General features: G+C 42.4%; 1 protein-coding gene across 2 annotated transcripts in view; it reads right to left on the bottom strand.

Annotated features, from left to right (window-relative positions):
* Nucleotides 1–18,812: 18,812 nt before the first annotated feature.
* CFLAR (CASP8 and FADD like apoptosis regulator) overlaps nucleotides 18,813–21,235 on the bottom strand; it is a 42,499-nt gene continuing 40,076 nt past the window's right edge. For both annotated transcript variants that reach the window (XM_055123095.1, XM_055123096.1), the window contains exon 10: nucleotides 18,813–19,576. In XM_055123095.1, coding sequence (XP_054979070.1) covers nucleotides 19,441–19,576 — 136 coding nt within the window. In that variant the 3' untranslated portion in view covers nucleotides 18,813–19,440. The remainder of the gene's footprint in view (nucleotides 19,577–21,235) is intronic.

Below are 21,235 nucleotides of genomic sequence, written 5' to 3'. Positions count from 1 at the left end.
ATTATGCCTTTACTCTCTGTGAGGAACACAACAAGGTCCTTCTATTCCCTTAAATCCCTTTCTGAAGACTCAAATAAGTGGAAATATAGAATACCTCATAACCAACAAGGGGAGATGGGAGATGGACCCTTTTTTATGTAAGCAGCCCCTGGGGCAGAGCATAGGTTTTTTCCTACAAAGTCTTCAAAGATAATCACACTGAAATTTCTAATTCAATGTTTTCCTAAAGTTTACCTGGTCACTTGGCTTCTCACAGCCTGTAAGATAACATTGGTTTGTCCTTTCAGCCTTGCTGCAGGGAATTTAGGCTTATCAGGTTACACCCATCACAGTGCTCCCGAGTCACTCACATTCCTTTGTCTGTAAACTCTTCTCTGTGCTCTCCTCCCCAACCAGTTAATCACCTTTTTCCTAATCAGATTCTGTTAGCTTGTAAGATCAGATCCTTCTAGGATATTGAACTTGTAAGTTAAATATTGCTTTTCTCTGTCTTTTGCATACTTTACTTTAAAGAAATGTTCTTTTTGTATGGACACAGCAAGACAGTTAATATTATGCTTTGTAACTTGGGAGTTGATTGACTCCGAATAATATTCACTACTGGGCATCTGCTTTCTCGACTCAATTGCCCTTGTTCCTAGCTCCCCAAAAGCAGGGTCCCAAAAAGGGACTGAATGGACCCAGCGCAAGCTGTGAGCTACCCTGGCATCGAAGTAGGCCAGGCTAAAGTGCCACAATACTCAACTCTAAGTTAAGGGCATGGTCATAGACAAATGCTGTCATGATCCAAAAGTAACGACTAGATTAGGATCCTTCTGGGGTTAGAAAGACTAACCTGGTTTGAGGCCTGCGGTCTGGAATATATAGTGAGATGTCCTCAGAAGAACCAAACTTTAAGTTTATATCTCTTTCTGTGCTCATACAGAATGACATTACTAGAAATATTTGAAGTAGATTTTCTACAACTATTTAAGTGGATTACTAGCTGAGGAAAGAAGAAAGTGACACACCCTTATTGGGATCCCACCTTGAGCAGATCACCTAGTAATCTAGAGTAATCTCCTTAGATGAGATTTTGTCCTTGAGTTAATCTCTTGGAGGAGTGGTTTTTACCTCTTTATTGATTTGTTAATGTTCAACTCACCTTTGTATCACCACCCTATGTGATTGCTATGTAAACTAAGACTGTAAGATCGAAGGGGGATCGAGAACAGAAAGAGAATGAAGGGGGATCCAGAAGGAGAATAAAGTAGAATGGGGGAGGAAGAAGCAGGAGAAGAATCAGAGGAGAATGGAGATGGGAATGGAATAAACTGCAATTGATACTGACCAGCCAGGCCCTTGTTCCTTCCTTCACCTACCCATCTCCATTGGCCTCCCCGGGGTGGGGGAAGCAGAGACCACCAAACACAGGCTGCTGAGAGAGAGGTTAGAGCACCACTGCCCTTTAGTAATTACACGATAGCCCTATGGCATGGACATCAGTATATAGATTCAAGGATCCTAAACTCATTACTCTAGACACTGTTTGTTGCCATCAGTGGGCAAAAGGTTAGAGCAGGAACAAAAGACTTTCCTAGGTGTCAACTAGCTTCTTTCAGAGACGTGGGCAACTAGAACATCTGGGCAAAGGGGTTTGTGTTCCACATCAGGTCTACTTTGACCTCAATAGGAATTAGGAAGAAATCTGAAAAATGCTCTGGAGAGATAGTCCAGCTGGTAAGATTTTGCCTGCAAGCAATTGACCTGAGTCCAATCCCACTGCACCTTATATGGTGTCCCAATCACCACCAGGGGTGATCCCTGAATATAGAGCCAGGAGTAAGCCTTGAGCAGCACAAGGCTTGGCCCCAAAACATAATATGAAACAAAATCCAAGAAAACTAGAGTAGAAAGCCAATGTCATCCACTGTGGCCTGGCTCTTTACTGACCCCTGATCTGTAGCCTTCAATCTCTGGATAAGCTCTAGAGAGACTGGATGGCCAACACTACCAGTGTGGGACACAGGCAGCTGTGCCAGAATTCTAGGCTTTTTCTATCTGGAAAGCAGCTGGCTGCAATAGACCAAACCTGGATTATGGGCATATTCAGATCTGGATTCAATTCTGGCTGCCTCCCTTTGATTCACTCGGCCTTCATCTTTGCATGCAGGAAATACGGAGAATGGGACTGTATAGAAGGACCCTGTGGGGAGCAAATAAAGCAATAAATGTGGTGGCACATAGAAAATTTTGCCGAAGCTCCTTGAATACTAATTGCCATAGCCGCTGGCATCCTGCACGTTTCTTCAGGAAGCTCGGTGTGAATCACCAAGTGTGAATCACCAGGCTTTCACCAGAATAGACCAGACCCCAGAGGGATCTGGAAATCCACCGAACTCCAAATGCAGGATTCATCCTGTCCAAAACTGGGCTCTGGCCATGCCCCCATGCACACACCTCTGCCTCCCACAAGGTTCAGACACCACCCAGAGCAGAATTACTTTTCCTGTGCTGCTCAGTGCCTTCTGTGTTTCATCACACTAACGTCCTGCTTTTGTTCCTTCCTTCACCTACCCATCTCCATTGGCCTCCCCGGGGTGGGGGAAGCAGAGACCATCAAACACAGGCTGCTGAGAGAGAGGTTAGAGCACCACTGCCCTTTAGTAATTACACGATAGCCCTATGGCATGGACATCAGTATATAGATTCAAGGATCCTAAACTCATTACTCTAGACACTGTTTGTTGCCATCAGTGGGCAAAAGGTTAGAGCAGGAACAAAAGACTTTCCTAGGTGTCAACTAGCTTCTTTCAGAGACGTGGGCAACTAGAACATCTGGGCAAAGGGGTTTGTGTTCCACATCAGGTCTACTTTGACCTCAGTAGGGACTAGGAAGAAATCTGAAAAATGCTCTGGAGAGATAGTCCAGCTGGTAAGATGTTTACGGTTTCCTGCTTTTCCTACTTCCTTGCATAGGAACCCAGTCACTTGTTATCTTTGGCTTGTTCTTAGAAAAGTTCCTCTGCAAAACTCCACCCACAAATACAAAAACGAAAGCAGTAGTTGTTCTTTTTTTTAATCACTCTGTGTATTAAAGTTAGCATTTGTGTTCTATTTTTGGTAGAAGATGGTACTTTTATTTTTTTTTTATTTTTGGCTAACAGGGAAGGCATTATGTCTACTCCTTGTGGTGCCCACTAACAGCACTATTGGTCAGCTTGCTGGGCTTGATGGATTCAGTGCTCAGGCCAACAACTCGGTACTGCCCAGTGGGGCTAGCGTGCTAGGATGCTATTAGGGTTACCCCGCCCCCGGAAATGCTAGGTTGCCAGGCAGTGAGAGCTGAGTCATGGACCTTCACTTGCTATGCATGCACCCTAGCCCTTTGTGCTAGGCGTCCAAGTTCAATATTTTTATTCTTTTCCGTCTTTTATCTGTGTTTATAAAGCCATGATTATTCTGAGTTTGCCACGTCCTCTCTGGGGCAACTTAGACAAGTCACTTAACAGCTGGTGCTTTCATTATTCAATCATGCAGAGAACAATTCCTTTGAGAGTCCTTGTGAAAATAAAATGAGTTAACAGATGCAAAATGCCTTTGAACAGCTTCAGGCATGCAGGGTCAACACCTAAGTGTGAGCGAAGAGTCTGAGTAGCCACACACATTTCAGCACCTCTTGATTGTTTTCTTCAGTTTACAAAGCCCCCCGGGGCTGATCCAGTATCACTCACTACAGCAGCCCTGACCGCCATGCTCTTCCTCCTGAAGAACCCAACTAAAAAAGATGTGCCAGCTGGCACAACTATAGGCTTTGTTGGCAGAGGGTAGAGCTCACTGCAGCTTCTCTTCTGCGCCTAAGACATGGCTGCGATCTGCTTGTAGCCCACCCAGGGGTGCTCAGAAGCAGCACCAAGAAGGCAGACTCCTACCACCCACCCCAACCCTCCTTTGCCCCATCTGTAACGTTTTCCATTATATATAGATATTTTCCCTATATATAGGGAAAATATCATCATCATCACCATCATCCCATTGATCGTCGAATTTCTCTATCAGTCTCAGTAACGTCTCCATTCGTCCTAGCCCTGAGATTTTAGAAGCCTCTCTTTACTGGTCCTTTTCAATGGTCCTCATTGGAGGCTCTTTCAGGGTCAGGGGAATGAGACCCAGCATTTATACTGGTTTGGGCATATGAATATACCATAGAGAGTTTGCGAGGCTCTCCCATGTGGGCAGGAAACTCTCGGTAGCTTGCCAGGTTCTCCCAAAGGGAGAACTAAGCTATAAAATGTTGCGTGCTTCTGGGAGCTTGGTTTTATAGTCTCTTGATGTTGGCCATTGGTGGGATTATATGGCACCAGGGATAGTCCCTGGATATGACCGCCTAGCTACTGGAAAATGGGGAATCTGGGCGGAAGAAGCCCAGTCCCGATCCAAGCAGGCTTGGAGATCTCAGCCCCCGGTCCCACACACCTGGGTTCCTCTGCTGGTTCCTTCATGTGTGAGGCTCGTCCAAACGTGTGAAGAGGGGCCTTGAGCATGGCTGTGGCTGGGTTCTGGAGGTCTTCTACTATGGGAGATCTGCTCAGGGTGGGAAGTGAAACTGAAGCCCACCCATTCCGAGGGGCCCTGGGGAAGACAGCCAGGCTGTCTTCTATATATCTATATCTATACCTATAGATATAGATATATGCTTCACTTCATATATATATACATATACATATATATATATGGGCAAGAGACTCTCTGTCAGGGAAAATATCTATCTATCTATCTATCTATCTATGTCCCACTTTATATATATATGGGGCAGGTCAGCCCAGGGCCTGCCCAAACAGAGCTCCTACAGCCAATAGCTCCCACACTCCACAATCACTGACATGCCCCTGGCTGGACTCCAATGCCTAAGGAAAAGCTTCATCCAGAAATTAAAATTCAGGTATGCAGGTTTTATGACTGAAATCTCCAAGCATTCACACTAAATGCTTGAAACAACTGTATAATGAACAGCTTTATGTATAAATCACAGTGTTTTCAATGAAAATTAAATTTAAAACTTTGATTTATTTTATAAGGGGCATATTTTATTTTTTATTTTTTTTTAAATTTTATTGAATCACCATGTGGAGGGTTACATAGTTCTCAGGATTATGTCGGTTATACAATTCTCAAACACCCTTCCCTTCACCAGTGCCCATCTCCCATCACCAACCCCCCCAGTATACCTGCCGCCCCCTCCCACCTCCCCAGTCCCCACCCTTGTACATGATAAGTTTCACTTCGTTTATGCCTTATCTCGATTACATTCCATGTTTCAACACACAACTCACTACCGTTGTTGGGGTTTCCCCCAAAAAAGGAAAGCAGTCCTATTGCCAAGGAGGCATTTGATAGTTCTCCACTGCTAAGAATATAGAGATATTAAGTCCCGCTGTTTGTTACATAACTTTTCTTTTTCCCCCTTGCCATAAGGGGCATATTTTAAAGTCTCTATATACAGACCTAGTTTATTCCTTAATTCAAGTCTATAATTGCATAGTCTTTTAAGTATACTTAGTAATTCCTCTACTTCAGAAAATATGGATGATTCCTACTTGGGGTTATTACAGGCTGTGTAGTGAGAAACCTGTATGTATGTGAACAGAACTGTTTTTTTTTTTTTATTTTCTTAAAGTCTCCCTCCAGAGACTGGGGAAGTCTCCGTTATTATTTCTTTCTTTTACAGGTTGTTCTTCCCCTTTCTCTTTCTTCCTTCTTCTGGTATACCTATAGTTCAGAGATTATTCCTCTTGCTGGTATCTTACATTCTTCTCTATTCCTTTACTTCTGTGTTCCCTTACCACTTCGCTACTGTTAATAACAAGTATTTTGTCTTCAGTATTGCCAATAGGGTTCTCTGCATGTTGAATTCTGATTTTGTGGCTTGCTATTGTATCCTTTAACTTCTCCAGTTCTGTTTGTATCAACTGTTTGAATTTCTCTTCCAGTGACTGCTTACTTTCCACTTAATTGACACAACACCATCAGGTGTTGATTTGAGATCCTAGTCTACAAGGCTTGAGACTCCTATTGAGCTTGAGCATTTCTTTTTCTTTTTTTAAAATTTTTTTAAATTTTATTGAATTTCCATAAAATAGTTACAAGCTTTCATGTTTGGGTGACAATCTCACAATGATCAAACACCCATCCCTCACTAGTGCACATTCCCCACCACCAATATCCCAGGTGTACTCCCCCTTTCCCACCCTCCTCCTGCCTCTAAGGCAGACATTGTTCCCCATACTCTCTCTCTACTTTTGGGCATTATAGCTTGCAACACAGACACTGAGAGGTCATCATGTTTGGTCCATTATTTACTTTTGGCATGGATCTCCCATCCCAACTCGTTCCTCCAGCCATCATTTTCTTAGTGATCCCTTCTCTATTCCATCTGCCTTCTCCCCTCTGCTCATGAAGAAGTCTTCCAGCTATGGGGCAATCCCCCTGGCCCTTGTATCTACCGTCCTTAAGTGTCAGCCTCATGTGATGCTACCCTACACTCCACAAGTGAGTGCAGTCCCTCTATGTCTGTCCCTCTCTTTCTGACTCATTTCACTTAGCATGATACTCTCCATGTTTATCCATTTATAAGCAAATTTCATGACTTCATCTCTCCTAACAGCTGAATAGTATTCCATTGTATAGATGTACCAAAGTTTCTTTAACCAGTCATCTGTTTTAGGGCACTCAGGTTGTTTCCATATTTTGGCTATGTGAACAGTGCTGCAATAAATATATAGGTACAAAGCTTACTCTTGGCTCTGAGCTCAGAAATCCACACCTGGTGGTGTTCAGGGGACCATATGCAATGCCACAGACATTCACTTAGGTTCGCTGCATGCAATGCAGCACCTTATCCCTGTACTAACTTTTGATAAGATAGAAAAGTGGCAAAAATAACTCATTTTGATTTTAATCAGATGAGGCTTTCAGAAATACTGTTAGAGATTTGTAGGCTGTTTTTTGTTTGTTTTCATGTTTGTCTAATATGGCTAATGGTTTTCCTTATCTGGATCTTAAATATGCAGAATTCTTTTTGTCTTGTTCATATTCAGTGACAATTCTTTAATAATCCCCTGAGTTTTTTGGATGAGCTCCACATGAAATTAGTTGTAATTACAATGAAAACTCTCAAATAACAGACACTTGTGGGACACAAGAATTAACTGAATTTAACTTATGAGATATCTTAAAGGTATTAATTATTATATTCTAGGAACAATAATGTTACTCATAAATAAATATGACTAATAATGAATCAAAAATGAACTGATTTTTTCTAAAAAGCCATTCTGCTAAATGTAAATTCCAACAAAAATAGTGAGTCTGTTTTGAAACTCTAACAACAATAGTGAGTTGTGTGTTGAAATCTGAAATGTAATCAAGGTAAAGAGAAAAGGAAGTGAAATTATCACTCACGCACGGGGGGTTGGGGGGTGAGGGGTGGGATGTATACTGTTTTGTTTTTGTTTTGTTTTTGTTTTTATTGGTGGTGGAATATGGGCACTGGTGAAGGGATGGGTGTTTGAGCATTGTATAACTGAGATATAAGCCTGAGAACTTTGTAACTTTCCACTTGGTGATTCAATAAAAAAAAAAAATTAAAAAATAAATAAATAAATAAATAAAATATATAGGTACAGATGTCATTTCTACTGTGCTCTTTTGCATCCTCGAGATATATTCCCAGAAGTGGTATTGCGGGGTCATATGGATGAGCTTGAGCATTTCCTTGGATTCCCATCCCTATCTGTCAGTGCAAGTAAATTCATTTATTTTCTTATTGTTCTTAGAGTTTTGTGAGCGCTGACAGTTGAACTGTAGATTCACAGTTACCTGAGTGCTGATCTGATTACTCTTTAATACTAGTGGCCAAAGTCTATGGTCTGTTAATCTAGTCAATTCCATGACCCTGAGATGGCATTTCAATAGATAGGCAAGTGCAGGTCTAGTTACACCTGTTTAGATACCAGGGTTATTATGGAATTTTTCTGGGACACAATTAAGAGTCCGCAGTTAGCCACGAGCCTGAGAGTTAGCAATGTTGAAAGAGTGTATTTGTTGCTTGCATGATTTGGGGTATCAGTGAGGCCACAGGAATCACTTGGGACTGGATGGGTCAGGCTGGTGAGTCTCAGGCCCAGGGCATGGGGCAGGCAGTGGCAGGTACCCAAAGTCCAGGTGTAGGAGTGGGAAGACCGTGTCTCAGCACCGTCTGAAACAGGGCACTGCCTTGTGACACATTTGCATGGTTTTGGAAGTGGGATCAACTTAGAAGTCTGAAGAGGTGGTCTGGGCCAGGACACAAGGCAAGTGATGGCAGATCACCAAAGTCCAGAGGCAGGATAAAGGGTTGTCTCAGCATCTGTCTCAACACAGACTAAAATGGGAAGAAGGCACACTGCCTCACGATGTACATGGATGGGTTTCTAGAACTCTTCCCTCCCTCCCTCCCTCCCTTGCCCCCTCCTTCCCTCTCTCTCTCCTTCCTTCCTTCCTTCCTTCCTTCCTTCCTTCCTTCCTTCCTTCCTTCCTTCCTTCCTTCCTTCCTTCCTTCCTTCCTTCCTTCCTTCCTTCCTTTTTTCTTTCCTCCTTCCTTCTTCTCTTCCTTTCTTCCCTTCTTCCCTCCCTCCCTCCCTTCCCACTCTCTCTTCCTCCCATTCCCTCATCCCCCCTTTTTCCTTCCTTCCTTCCTTCCTTCCTTCCTTCCTTCCTTCCTTCCTTCCTTCCTTCCTTCCTTCCTTCCTTCCTTCCTTCCTTCCTTCCTTCCTTCTTTTCTTCCTTCCTTCCTTCCTTCCTTTCTATCCTTCTTTCTCTTTTTGTTTTTGGAGCACATTCAGCTGGGGCTGATTCCTGGCTCTGAGCTCAGGGATCACTCCTGGCGATCTGGGAGCACCATATGGAGTGCCAGAGATCGAACTCGTCAGCTACAATGGCCATTTGCCTCTACCCACTGTACTATCACTCTTGCCTCCTCCAGAACTATTTTCAATCCTTAGGAGAGATTGACTTGCTTTGCCATAATGTTGTGCAATTACATTTCTGAGAAACACTGAGAAATCATTTTCCCTGCAAAGCACACCAAAATTATATTTCTAACATTGTTGATAAAGTCCATTTTTGCCACACCTATACTCATCTCTTTTTCTTTTCCTGTTACTAATTATAAGGGGTAGTGCCTTGTTCTTTTATTTATGCCTTGTGCAATCACTAAGAGTGAATATCTTTTCACAATGTCATTGTTCATCTCAGTTCCTCTTTTGTGAAGCCCTTGCTTATGTCGTGGATGTGTTGTGGTTAAATTGTTTATCACTTTCTTTTTGATTCACAGACACTCCTTCTTGGTTAACTCCTTAAAGTCTGGTAGACAAACTAATCACTTTTATTCTTAGTTTCTTATGGTAGCATTTTCTCCTGATTTATTGCTTAACTTTTTAAAAAATTCTGGTAAATGATGTAACATAAAACAGCATTTAAAATTATTCTGCAAGGGCAATGGATGTTAATAACTTAGCTCTTATCTCATATGTGTGAAACACTGGGTTCATTCCTCAGAGCCACAAAAAATAAAATAAATGAATAAATGTTAGATGAAAACTTTAATATAGGACTCAGTAGCCAACTGCATTTCTTACAGTCATGAGACCTGGTTTGGTCCTCAGAACTGCTAAGACAAATAATAGTATATTTTTTAAGCAACTTAAAAAAAAAAGTTTTGTGTGATGTTCATTAACATTTAATCATTGACATCATGGTTCATTCCTTATCATTATCAATCTCCAGGACTTTTCCATTTCCCAACTTGCCTGTGTTATTTATTTATTATTTTGGGACTTTCTCAGTGGTCCTTGGGGCCCCCCAGAGAACTGTACCCATTTATGCTCAGGAGACCATGTGGTGCTGGGAATTGAATTCAGACCTGTGTATACCAGGCATTGACGCCAGCCCATTAGTCGTCTCCCCAGACCTGCCTGTCTTTTTTTTTTTTTTTTTGGCTTTTTGGGTCACACCCAGCTGTGCACAGGGGTTACTCCTGGCTCTGCACTCAGGAATCACTCCTGGCGGTGCTGGGGGACCATTTGGGATGCTGGGAATAGAACCCGGGTCGGCCGCGTGCAAGGCAAACGCTCTACCTGCTGTGCTATCGCTCCAGCCCCCTGCCTGTCTTTTAATGCAGATTTTGTGTCACTGATTATGCAGAAGTTTTACCTTTTTGTGTCATCAAATGAATCCATTTTTTTTCTTTTATGACTTCTGGCTTTTATAACTTTCTTAAGGAGATTTTCTCTGGTCAGCTGTTTCCTTTTTTTCTTTTGAAAACCTTTTTAAATCTTATTTTCAACATTCAGTCTCCCGGAATGTTTGTCTATGTGTGCACAGTCTGAGGCAGGTAAACTTTATTTGTTTGCAGGTACAGGTAGAGAGTCAGTGAGTCAGGTTTTTTTTTTCTGGGTTTTTTTTGTTTTGTTTTGTTTTTTACCTTTTTGGGTCACACCCGGCGTTGCACAGGGGTTACTCCTGGCTCTGCACTCAAGAATTACTCCTGGCAGGTCAGCTGCCTGCAAGGCAAACAAACGCCCTACCCGCTGTGTTATCGCTCCAGTCTCCGAGAGTCAGTTTTTTTAACTGAATGTTCCCTCTTCTTCAATTAGTTTTCTAAGTCACTTTTGCCCACTTTGCAGTGTCCTGGAGAACAGGATCATTCCTCAGGGCATAAAGTTTCAGCCACGACAACTTGCAGAGCTTAGTCTCTGCAATTGGTGTGCGATGGTGTGTGAAGCGAAAGGCAATTAAGGACCTTTCTAGTGCATGCAACTAAAGACGCAGCCAAGTGGCAGCTGTTAGAAGTCAGTACCAAGGGCAAATCAGAGCTCTTCCTCAGTTTTCTTGAATGGGCAAACTCATGTTTTAAGTTCTAGACAGATCAAACATGTCCACTTTGTGTAAAGCACAGGGTTAGTTTGGAGTATAGAAAACAGTGATGGGTAAGATCTTACTTCTGCTCTTATTAAGTTGGTGGTCCCAAAATGCCCATTCTGCAGAACTAATGAGACTGCTGATGATACATGTGTCCACTACCACATGAGTAATCATTTTAATACGATCAGGAAGGAACAGGGTTGTGATTCAATGGCAAAGCACTTTTTACATTGAGAGGCCCTGGATTCAATTCCCTGCACTGAGAAAGAAAAGAAGACATCTCCTGAACCTCGGCTCACTGTCGTGACCTCCAGCTGAGATGAATCCAGCCTCCACACCCGACCTCCACATCTCATCAAACTTCACACTGCTCACAGTTATACTTCCTAGCAATGGGTGAATATAGACAGGGAAGGGAAAAAGCAATGACTGTACTAACTACCAAGATTCACCCTTACCATAGCAGGAGCAGAGCAAACCCAATGGCCAAAAGAGAGCACAGCAGATACACCTTGCATGTTGCCACCCCTAATTCCTATCCGTAGTACCCAAAATGGTCCCCAAGCACTACCAGAAGTGATCCCTGAGTTGGGAGCCAAGAGTAAACCCTGGGCACAGCTGGGCATGCCCCCAAAAACAAATGAAGAAAGAATAAAATATGTCTGAAGAAATATTCCCAACATTAGACACAATAATTATCCCTGTAGCTTGGGAACAAGGATCAGTATAGTTATCTTTTCCCTATATATATCCTATTGTACAGTTTAAATTTTTTGTTTTGTTTTACTTTGGGGCCATACCTGATTGTGCTCAGGTCTTATTCCTGGCTCTGTATTCAGGGATCACTCCTGGTGGTACTTGAGGGACAATAAGTGGTGTCTGATATTGAACCCAGGTTGGCCACAAGAAAGGCAAATATCTTCCCTGCTGTACTTTCTCTCTCTGGCCCCTGTTTTAATTTTTTACCGCATATTTATGTTATGTTACTGACAGATAAAAGTGGAAATTTAAAGATGACCATTGCAGTGAAGTGAGAAAGACAAGTATGTACATGCATGCTACAAATGTACTCATGTTTCTGGGTTGAAGAAAGAATACACGTGTCAAGGCATTTGCTTTCCATGTGGTCAACCCCAGTTTTGTCCCCCACAATGCATACAATTCCTTGAGCACTTCCAACTATAACCGTCCCACCTTGCCCCTAGCAGCGCTACATCCGCCCTAGCACTGAACCAGCAGCAGAGCTGGCTGCAGACTCGGCAGAGAATCTCTGGAAGTCCCCAGACCCCCTCCCCCAAGTACCTCTTGGGACTCTTTTCCCTGCCCCCAAATTGAGAGTTACGAATTCAGAATTCTAAATTCTACAGCCCCAAAGTGAGTGAAAGACAGCACTGGAAAGAGGCCAGATTTGTCTTTGCTAGTTTCCCGGTTTCCTCATTTCCAGGAAAGGAGGCTGGAGGAGGAGGAAACTTCTGGAAAGGACCATGAACCCTGGGCGCAGTTTGGCAGGCAGACCGAAACTTGTGCTTAGGAAGAGAATGATTGTGGATCTGAGAGCAAGGGGGGTTTATTTGGGGGATGGGAGGCATATCCTGCTTTGTGCTGAAGGGTGGGCGGTGCTTCCTTGCTATGCTTCCCTGCAGTGCTCCAGGGATCAAACCTACCAGATTTCAGAGCATGCCCCTGACCTGGATGCTGAGAGTCTGCTCTGTCACTACACATGTCCTTTTGACCACTATATTTGTGTTAGTGTCCTCAGAAAATGTAGCCTCCTACTAAGTGAACTCAAAGAGGGGGAAAAAAAAAAGCATGACTGAGTTTGTACATGCAGCTGCACTGTGAGTTACTGGCAGAGTGAGTCATCTCTTGGCCTCTTTTTATTTTTGCTTTCATAGAAGATACCCCTATAGGTCAACAGAGGCCAATATAGTGGCAGGAAGGGAGGAGGGGCTGAAGGAGGGAAAAAGGAAAAGAAGTGTTGGGGGCTGTAGGCATGCATAGGGATCAAAATACTCGAGCTATCTCCTCATCCCTGTTTTAATATTTTAAACAATTTTTAGCATGGCCTAAGTCTATTTATTACAGGAATACAGCTGTTATTTAAACTGATTGTCCCCCAGGGCCAGAGAGACAATACAAAGAGTAAGGCACTTCCTTAGCTGGTGGCAGACGCAAATTCAAACCCCAGGACTGTAAACTATCCCCAAGTCCACCTGGAGTGATCCTTGAGCACAGCCAGGTGTGGCCCTCAAAACAAATAGAATTTGACTTGCCTTTAATATTTGAAATTGGTAACTAAAGTACAGAAGTCCCCTCCAGGACCAGGGGCTGTGATAAGGGGCAGAGCAGGAGCATGGCCTTGTGTAGGTTCATGCCCTGACTGAGCCATTATTTCCACAAGAGCATTTGGTCTAGGCCGGAAGGTTAGAATCTGTGTACATTTCCCACTACCAATTACCCCCGTTTTCTTCCCACCGAATACCTCTATAGCCTGACTCTATGGAAGGCATTTTTCTTCTTCCTCCTCCCCCCCCTTCTTTTGGGTATTATGGTTTGTAAGACAGGTACATGTTTGTCCCTTTGCCTACTTTCAGCACTCAGTTCTTGTCCAGAGTAATCATTTCCAACTATCATTGTCACTGTCACATCGGTCCCACTGCTATCCTAACTGCACTCCTTCCCCACCACTTGTGGCAAGTTTCCAACTGTGGACCAGTCCTTCTGGCCCGTGTTTCTACTCTCCTTGGGTATTAGTCTAATTATTTTAGACTTTTTAAAGCTGCTCGGAGTTCCAGGGCTGCTCTGAGTCACACAATAATTCTGCACATTTTTTCATTGTAAACCACAGACTTTTAGGTCTTCATGACTTTATGACAAATACGTTCTCTCCGAAAAGGGACAAATTTACCTCTGGAATAAGTTCAAAAAAGAAAGCACTTACGGTCATCACACATGGAGAAATTTTCACACCTTGAAAATTTTGCATTCTGCATTTTGAAAATCTGATATAGTAATATTCTAGATGGATCAAAAGACATCTTTTTAGAAAGGTAAGAATTTTAGGGGGTATGGTGCTGCCTGCAAGTCTCCCTGGCTTAAAGTCTGGAGGAATCTCTGCAGCGAGCTGCTCAGTTCAGAGATTCTTTTGCGTGACTCTGGATCATGGCCCTTGTTTCCATTTTCTCCAGGGAAATAAACTATTGACATATGCCCTGCAGGGTGCTTGCACTTGCCCACAGTGTGCCCTGCCACTGGCCCTAACTGCAGCTTTTGATCTCTTTCGAGATTTATGGGTCTCTGAAATGAGGCCAATAAATAAGCTTGTATAGCTGAGCCGGAGGTGGTTTGTGGGTGTATCTCCCACATACCTAACTTTCGGCCATTTAATTTCTTGGTAAAGTTGATCCCAAGTTGTTGAGGTCCAGCCAAAGGCTCAGTGGCAATTTTGGGGTATCAGGAAGTCTGAAGGCATCAGGCTGCTAATGCACTTGCCCCACAGGTACAGGTGACCTTCTGGCAGCATTGTACCCCCATCAGTTGATTTTTGACAAGGGCGATAAGACCACTCAATATGGGAAGTAATAATCTTTACAATAAGTGGTGTCATGTGCAGAAGGATAAGATTGTACTCTGCCTCACACTATATATAAAATATAATGCCAATTAATTAAATCAATAAACATAAATATAATAAACAATAGTATTATAATATATGTGTGATTCATCATGATCTTGGATTAGGTGATAGTTTCATAATACAGTGCCAAAATTATCAGCAACAAAAGAAAATTAGATGTTTTCAACCTATTACAACCCATGCCATCCCTCACCCCAACAATCTGATTGTGTATTCACTAGAGAGCCTTGAAGGTTTTTAAACAGGTAGATGACAAAGTGTCCTTTAAGAATATTCTTTGGGGAATAGTAGTGAAAAAATGAAGGGTGCATGGCTTGCACCCAATCCCCAGAACCCCATGTGATCCCCCAGGCACCATCAAAAGTGATCTTTGAGTGCAGTCAGGAGTAAACCCTAAGCTTTCCAGGTATTACCTACAGACAAAGCAAAACAACCACCACCACAACAACAAAAGAATATTTTTAGGGCTGCTTTGTATAAAATGATTTCAAGATTGAGAGAATGAGAGAAAAATCAGTGACAAAATTATTGTTGTATCTTAATGTAGAGGTAATAAGAACAGAGGAATTGTATAAGAACAGGGATAGATAAAAAGAATACTGTAGAATCACGACCAATGTGATTTGGAAATTAGCTGAATAAAGAAGTACATAAAAAGTTTGAACTATGCCTAAAGAGATGTTAGGATGATTTGGAGAAATAGGCAACAGAATAGGGGCTCTTTGTTTGTTGAAGCCCCAGAGGAAGAATCAAACTGAAAAGTCTATGGGAAGTAGCATGTGTCAACTTGCAGCATCTGGGATAGATGTGTTACTGCCATCAAAATAGTAATAAAGGCTGTAAGTTATAAGGAGACTATAGAAAGAGCAAAAACAAAAGTACAATCCTTGGAAACATCCATGTTTAGAGATCAAGGACCAAATAAGTTGGGACAGAATATCTGCTATAGAAGTAGGGAAGTAGAAAAAAAGACAATGACCCAGAGAGTCCAGGAACTACAGCTCTGGTTGCTAACCATGTTTCTCATGAACTGTATAGATTTGTAGAAGTTCAAATAGCAGAGAAGTAATAGAGTAATGGAAAAGGTGAGATGAAGAAGATATGAACTAGCTTAAAATGTATACGAGGTATAGGATTCACATTTCATAGCTTGAAAGAGCTGGAGAAGCAGAGTTTGCTTTTAGAATGAATGACCAAAGAGAAAATGAGACATTAAAGTGAAATTTATCAGTTACACAGGCGGGGGTGGGAGGTATACTGGGGTTTTTGGTGGTGGAATATGGGTTGGGTGTTTGAGTATTGTATAACTGAAACATAAGCCTGAGAACTTTGTAACTTTCCATATGGTGATTCAATAAAAAAAAGAAAAAAATGCATATAGTTGAAATTATCTTCAGTGTTGAAAGAGGACTAACCAAATGATGACAGCAGATGGAGTAGGAAGTAGATGGGATTACTAACTGGGATAAGAAAGTCATTACCAAATCATCAACATCATCATCCCGTTGATCATCGATTTTCTTGAGCGGTCTCAGTAATGTCTCCATTCATCCTAGCCCTGAGATTTTGGAAGCCTCTCTTTACTCGTCCTTCCCAACAGTGCCGCATTGGAGGCTCTTTCAGGGTCAGGAGATTGAGATCCATCACTGTTACTGGTTTTGGCATATGAATACACCACGGGGAGCTTGCCAGGCTCTCCCATGTGGGCAGGAAACTCGGTAGCTTGCTAGGTTCTCTGAGAGGGAGAACTAGAAAGAAAATGTTTGGGGCTAGAGAAATAGCTCAAACAACTGGAGTGCATGCTTTGTGATGAACAGGCCTAGGCCCTGAGTTCCATCCCAGCACTGTATGTCCTACCCAGCACTGCTAGGAGTAGCCCTAGTGACCCTCCGATAGGTGTGGTTTTCATGGCCCCCAGCACCATCAGCCAAGGAGCATCCCATCACTTTGCTGGGTCCTAGCTACAGAACACCTGCACTGAAAAATGTCAATAATGCATGGCCAAATATTGCAATGAGTAGGCCCTGAGCATCCTGAACACAGCTTAAGAAGACCCCTTACCAAAAAAGGAAAGAAATTATTTTCTTGATTTATTATTAAACAGTAAAAAGCTCAGCAATTGTCCTCCGAAGTATTTACCCATATGAATAAATACTTGTCAAAAAAAAAAAAAAGACTTGTCCACATAAGGAGCCAGAGTGCAAGTACAGTGGATAGGGTATTTGCCTTGCATGCAACTGATCTGAGTTCGATTCCTAGCATCCCATATGGTCCCCCAAGCATCACCAGGAGTAATTCCTGAGTACAGAGCCAGGAGTAACCCCTGAGCATCACCAGGTGTAACTCCAAAAAGGACTTTTCCACATGAAAGTCAGCACACAAATTATTATTGATGCTCTATTCACAAAATAAAATTTGATCTGCTTCAATGATTGAATATCTGGTATATTTATTCAGTGGAGTTACAATTCAATGATTAAAAAAAGTTATCAAACTAGAAAAAATCTTCAAGGAACAAAGCACACATTCTTTCTTTTTTTTTTTTGCTTTTTGGGTCACACCCGGCGATGCACAGGGATTACTCCTGGCTCTGCAATCAGGAATTACTCCTAGTGATGCTCAGGGGACCATGTGAGATGTTGGGAATCGAACCCGGGGGTTGGCCGTGTGTAAGGCAAATGCCCTACCTGCTGTGCTATTGCTCCAGCCCCCAAAGCACACATTCTTAAGTCAAAGCGTCAGTCTAAAGAACAACTTATGGCATTGCTCCAACACCATGGCATTCTGAAAAGGCAACATCAGAGAAAGCTCAAAGATCTGTGATTACCAAGGACATAAGGAGAGAAATAGGTGAATAGGTAAAACTCAAGGCATTTGGGGGGCCATGAAACTATTCTGCAAGATAAACAGTGATCCACATATGACACTACAGGTTTGTCAAAGCCCAGAGAAATGCACAAAACAGGCTTAATACAAAAAGCCTTTAGTTAATATCTCATCAGTATTGTTCATCACATGCACCACATTAATTACAGTTAATAATTGGAGAATTGTGGGACATAAATGAGGATGCAAGAACTGTATACTCCTACATAATTTTTTCAGTAATCTTAATATTACCCTGAAAAATAAAGTACTAAAAAGGAAAAAACAAAGTTGGGGAAATACATTTGTAGAATAATCCTTTCGGGGGGTGGGCGGCTGAGAGTTGGGGGTATGATTTGGATCACATCCAGCATTGATGAAGGGCTACTCCTCCAGCAACCTGAAGTGTCAGGGATCAAACCTGAATCTTCTGCATATAAAGCACAAGCTCCAGTCCATTAGGATGTCTCTCCAGCCAAAAGACTGAGCGTCTAGTTTCCTTTTTTTATGAAGAATAAAGTCCACAAAAATTAAACATTTTCAGGTTATATTCAAAGTTGGCATCCATTAACATGTCTCTAAGGATTTACCTATTCTGAATATTAAATACAAGTGACACAATATGCTAGCTTTCGCATCTGACATCGTTTTCTGTAATGCATAGGGTTCATCCACTTTGTGGCATTATCAGTACTTAATTCCTTCTAATGAAGGATATTTCATTAGCCAAGAGACAACACTTGACCACATTTATCTGTTGAAGAACATATGAATTGTTTTCACTTTAGAGTGACTGTGCCTAGTTACATGAGGTGTTCAACTCTGAATTATTTTTCAGGCCACACTACCTGTCTCGTGACAAGTTAGGTTAATCTGTGGTTCTTAGTATATGCAGTTAATTTTGCAGGAGTAATTGAAAAGAATTTGTGTCCTGGAGATGGTACAGCAGGTAAGATGCTTGCTTTGCACACAGCAGACCCAGGTTCAATCCCCAGCATCCCATATGGTCCCCCAAGCACTGCCAAGAATGATTCCTGAGTGCAGAGCTAGGAGTAACCTCTGAGCATTGCCAGATGTGGCCCCCCAAAAAAACCAATTAAAAAGAATTTGTGTTCACTTAAGAGTATTATAGTATAAAGTAGAGGATGTGTTTCTGGGAATAAGGGGTGAGGTGACTCTTGAAAGATCAGGCATTTTATTTAACCTTCCTTCAAGTTCATTTCCATCTCTGAGGCTGTTGAAGACGAGAAGGGTGGAATTGGGGGGCTTGGGGGAAGGAAGCATTCTGCTCTGTGAGCTCTGAAGCAGCTCTCTCCACAGACTGTCTACATTTATAAGCAAATATCCAAATAAATAAATAAAAATTAACTCATCAGTGTATCATTTTTACTTGCTTTCCAAATATATAAAATACATTAAAACTAAAATGCAACATAGTATAACTACAGTATTTTTATGAATCAAAGATTTATTATGTGGCATTCTAAGGCACAATGGCAAAAGTGGTGTGCTTTCACCCCAAAAGTCCAGTGCTATCCTGGATAATAGGAAGCAGAGTCAGTCCATGGGAACACTTGCTACCTAGCCCACACATGCCAGAGAAAGGGGCCCAGGCTGCCAGGCCATTAAGATCCCTCTCATGTGATTTCATAGCTTCCATCTGCAATCATCAATACAGGCTCTGTTTCATGAGTACTACGTTAAAATCCCGCTGGCAGGGGCTGGAGCAATATCGTAGCAGGTAGGGCATTTGCCTTATATTCGGCCAACCCGGGTTCGATTCCCAGCATCCCATATGGTCCTCTGAGCACCGACAGGGGTAATTCCTGAGTGCAGAGCCAGAAGTAACCCCTGTGCATCTCTGGGTGTGACCCAAAAAAAAAAAAAATCCTGCTGGCACTCTTCAGTAATCTGACAATTAAGCAACGCTTAGGAATCTAGCACTCAGTTAGACAAGCAGAACTTGTATTATTGAAACAAGTGAGGCCTTCAGTCTTTCATGTGGAAGAGAGAATGAGTTTCTTTCTTAGTGTGTGCTGCAGATAAACAAGGTACTTCTCCTTTTCAGACACTCTGCTGTTCCAGAGATACATGGTTTGGTTGAGATCAATATGAAGATCAATGAGGCATTTTCTGGAGGAAACGAGAACGCAAAAATTAATGTCATGCAAATATCAAACGAGACAGATTGCCAAAGAGGCAAAAGTGCTTTGAAACTGTTTCTGTAAAAATGTTCTACCAATGGCTTAGTGATCCCAACTGGCTTAGAGCGCTCTGGGCCAATGACCTCAGATCCCTTACCCAAGGGGTAACTGAGTTTCATGCTCAGAACACACCTGCCAGGTGCTTTGGATCTCCAAAGCAACTGAGGTGGATGGAGAAGACCAAGATCACTGCCTCATGAAGCAGCGACCTTGAAGGTGAGTTGGTCCTGCTCTGGCCCTTCCCTTCCTGCAGAGCCAGGGATTACAGACCACGAGCTTTAATCCTGGAGTCCCAGAGCTAGAGCAGAACACCTGGTGGAACTGGCCCAAAGCACCGTAGTTATAATTAGGGGGCAACTGAAAAAGGAAAATGAATCCTTTTTTTTTTGGGCCACTGGGGTTACATCCAGCAGTGTCTGGGAAGCCACGCAGTGCTGGGGGTGAAAACCAGGGCCCTATGGATGGCAGGCTTGTGCCCCAGACCTTTGTGCCTATTGCCCCAGGAGTCCACTACGGCTTCCTGGAAATCAGGTCACCAGTATTTCCCTTAGGAAAGTACTCCTGCTGAGGCCAAAGAGAATACAATGGATAGTGAATAAGGCACTTGCCTTGCACACGGCCAACTTGGGTTTGACCCTGGTATCCCATATGGTCGATCCCCCAAGCAGTGCCAGGAGTAATTCCTGAGTGCAGAGCCAGGAGTAACCCCTGAATACTGCCGGGTGTGGCTCCAAAACCAAAAAGAAAATATAACTCACATGAAAGAATGTACTACTGTTACACAAACTAAGGAAAATGTATATAAAGTAAGAGTATATGATTATTCTATTTTGATTTTTAAAAATATTCAGATATGATTATTCTATATGAATTATAAATGTATGTAGCTATGGTTATATACAATTATATATCCATACATTAAAAGACACGTGTGTGCCTTATGTGTTCTACATCTATATTTATGTGTATCTATAATGTGTCTTTTCAAAAATTATACACAGATACCTATGTATATATATATATATATATATATATATATGGAGGGTAACACAGTAAGATCTAACAGAAGCTCATTTCTAATAAGCAGGATTATAACTAATTTTTTACTTTTGACATCTATATTTCAGAGTTTTGATTATTTTGTTTTTTACTTTTCTGTTTTGATTTGGACTTCCCCGAGGTACTCGGGACCACCAGGGCTTCACCTGGCAGTGCTTGGGGTGGTCACATGGTGCTGGAGCTTGACCCCAGGGTCCTATTCATGCCTGGCATGTGTTGCAGCCTTTGTCCCCAGCCCCATCGAAGTTTTATTAACAAAGAAATGTAGATTGGGGCTGGAAAGATATCTCAATGGGTAGGACAACTGCCTTGCACGCAGCTGACCCAGGTTCAATCCCCAGCACCCCATAACCCTAAATGGTCCCTTGAGCCTGCCAGGAGTAATCCCTGAGCAGAGAGCCAAGGGTAAGCTTCGAGCACTGCTGGGTGAGATCCAAAAACAAAAAACAAACACAAAAAAAGATACGTTGTGGGATCCATTGTTAGTACAGCAGTTAGGGTGCATGGTTAGCATGTGCCTAAAGTGGGT

This window comes from Sorex araneus, chromosome X (assembly GCF_027595985.1).
Source record: "Sorex araneus isolate mSorAra2 chromosome X, mSorAra2.pri, whole genome shotgun sequence".
NCBI classification, from domain to species: Eukaryota; Metazoa; Chordata; class Mammalia; order Eulipotyphla; family Soricidae; genus Sorex; species Sorex araneus.
The sequence above is the reverse complement of the archived record's forward strand: the minus strand, read 5'-3'. Positions and strand labels throughout refer to the sequence as shown.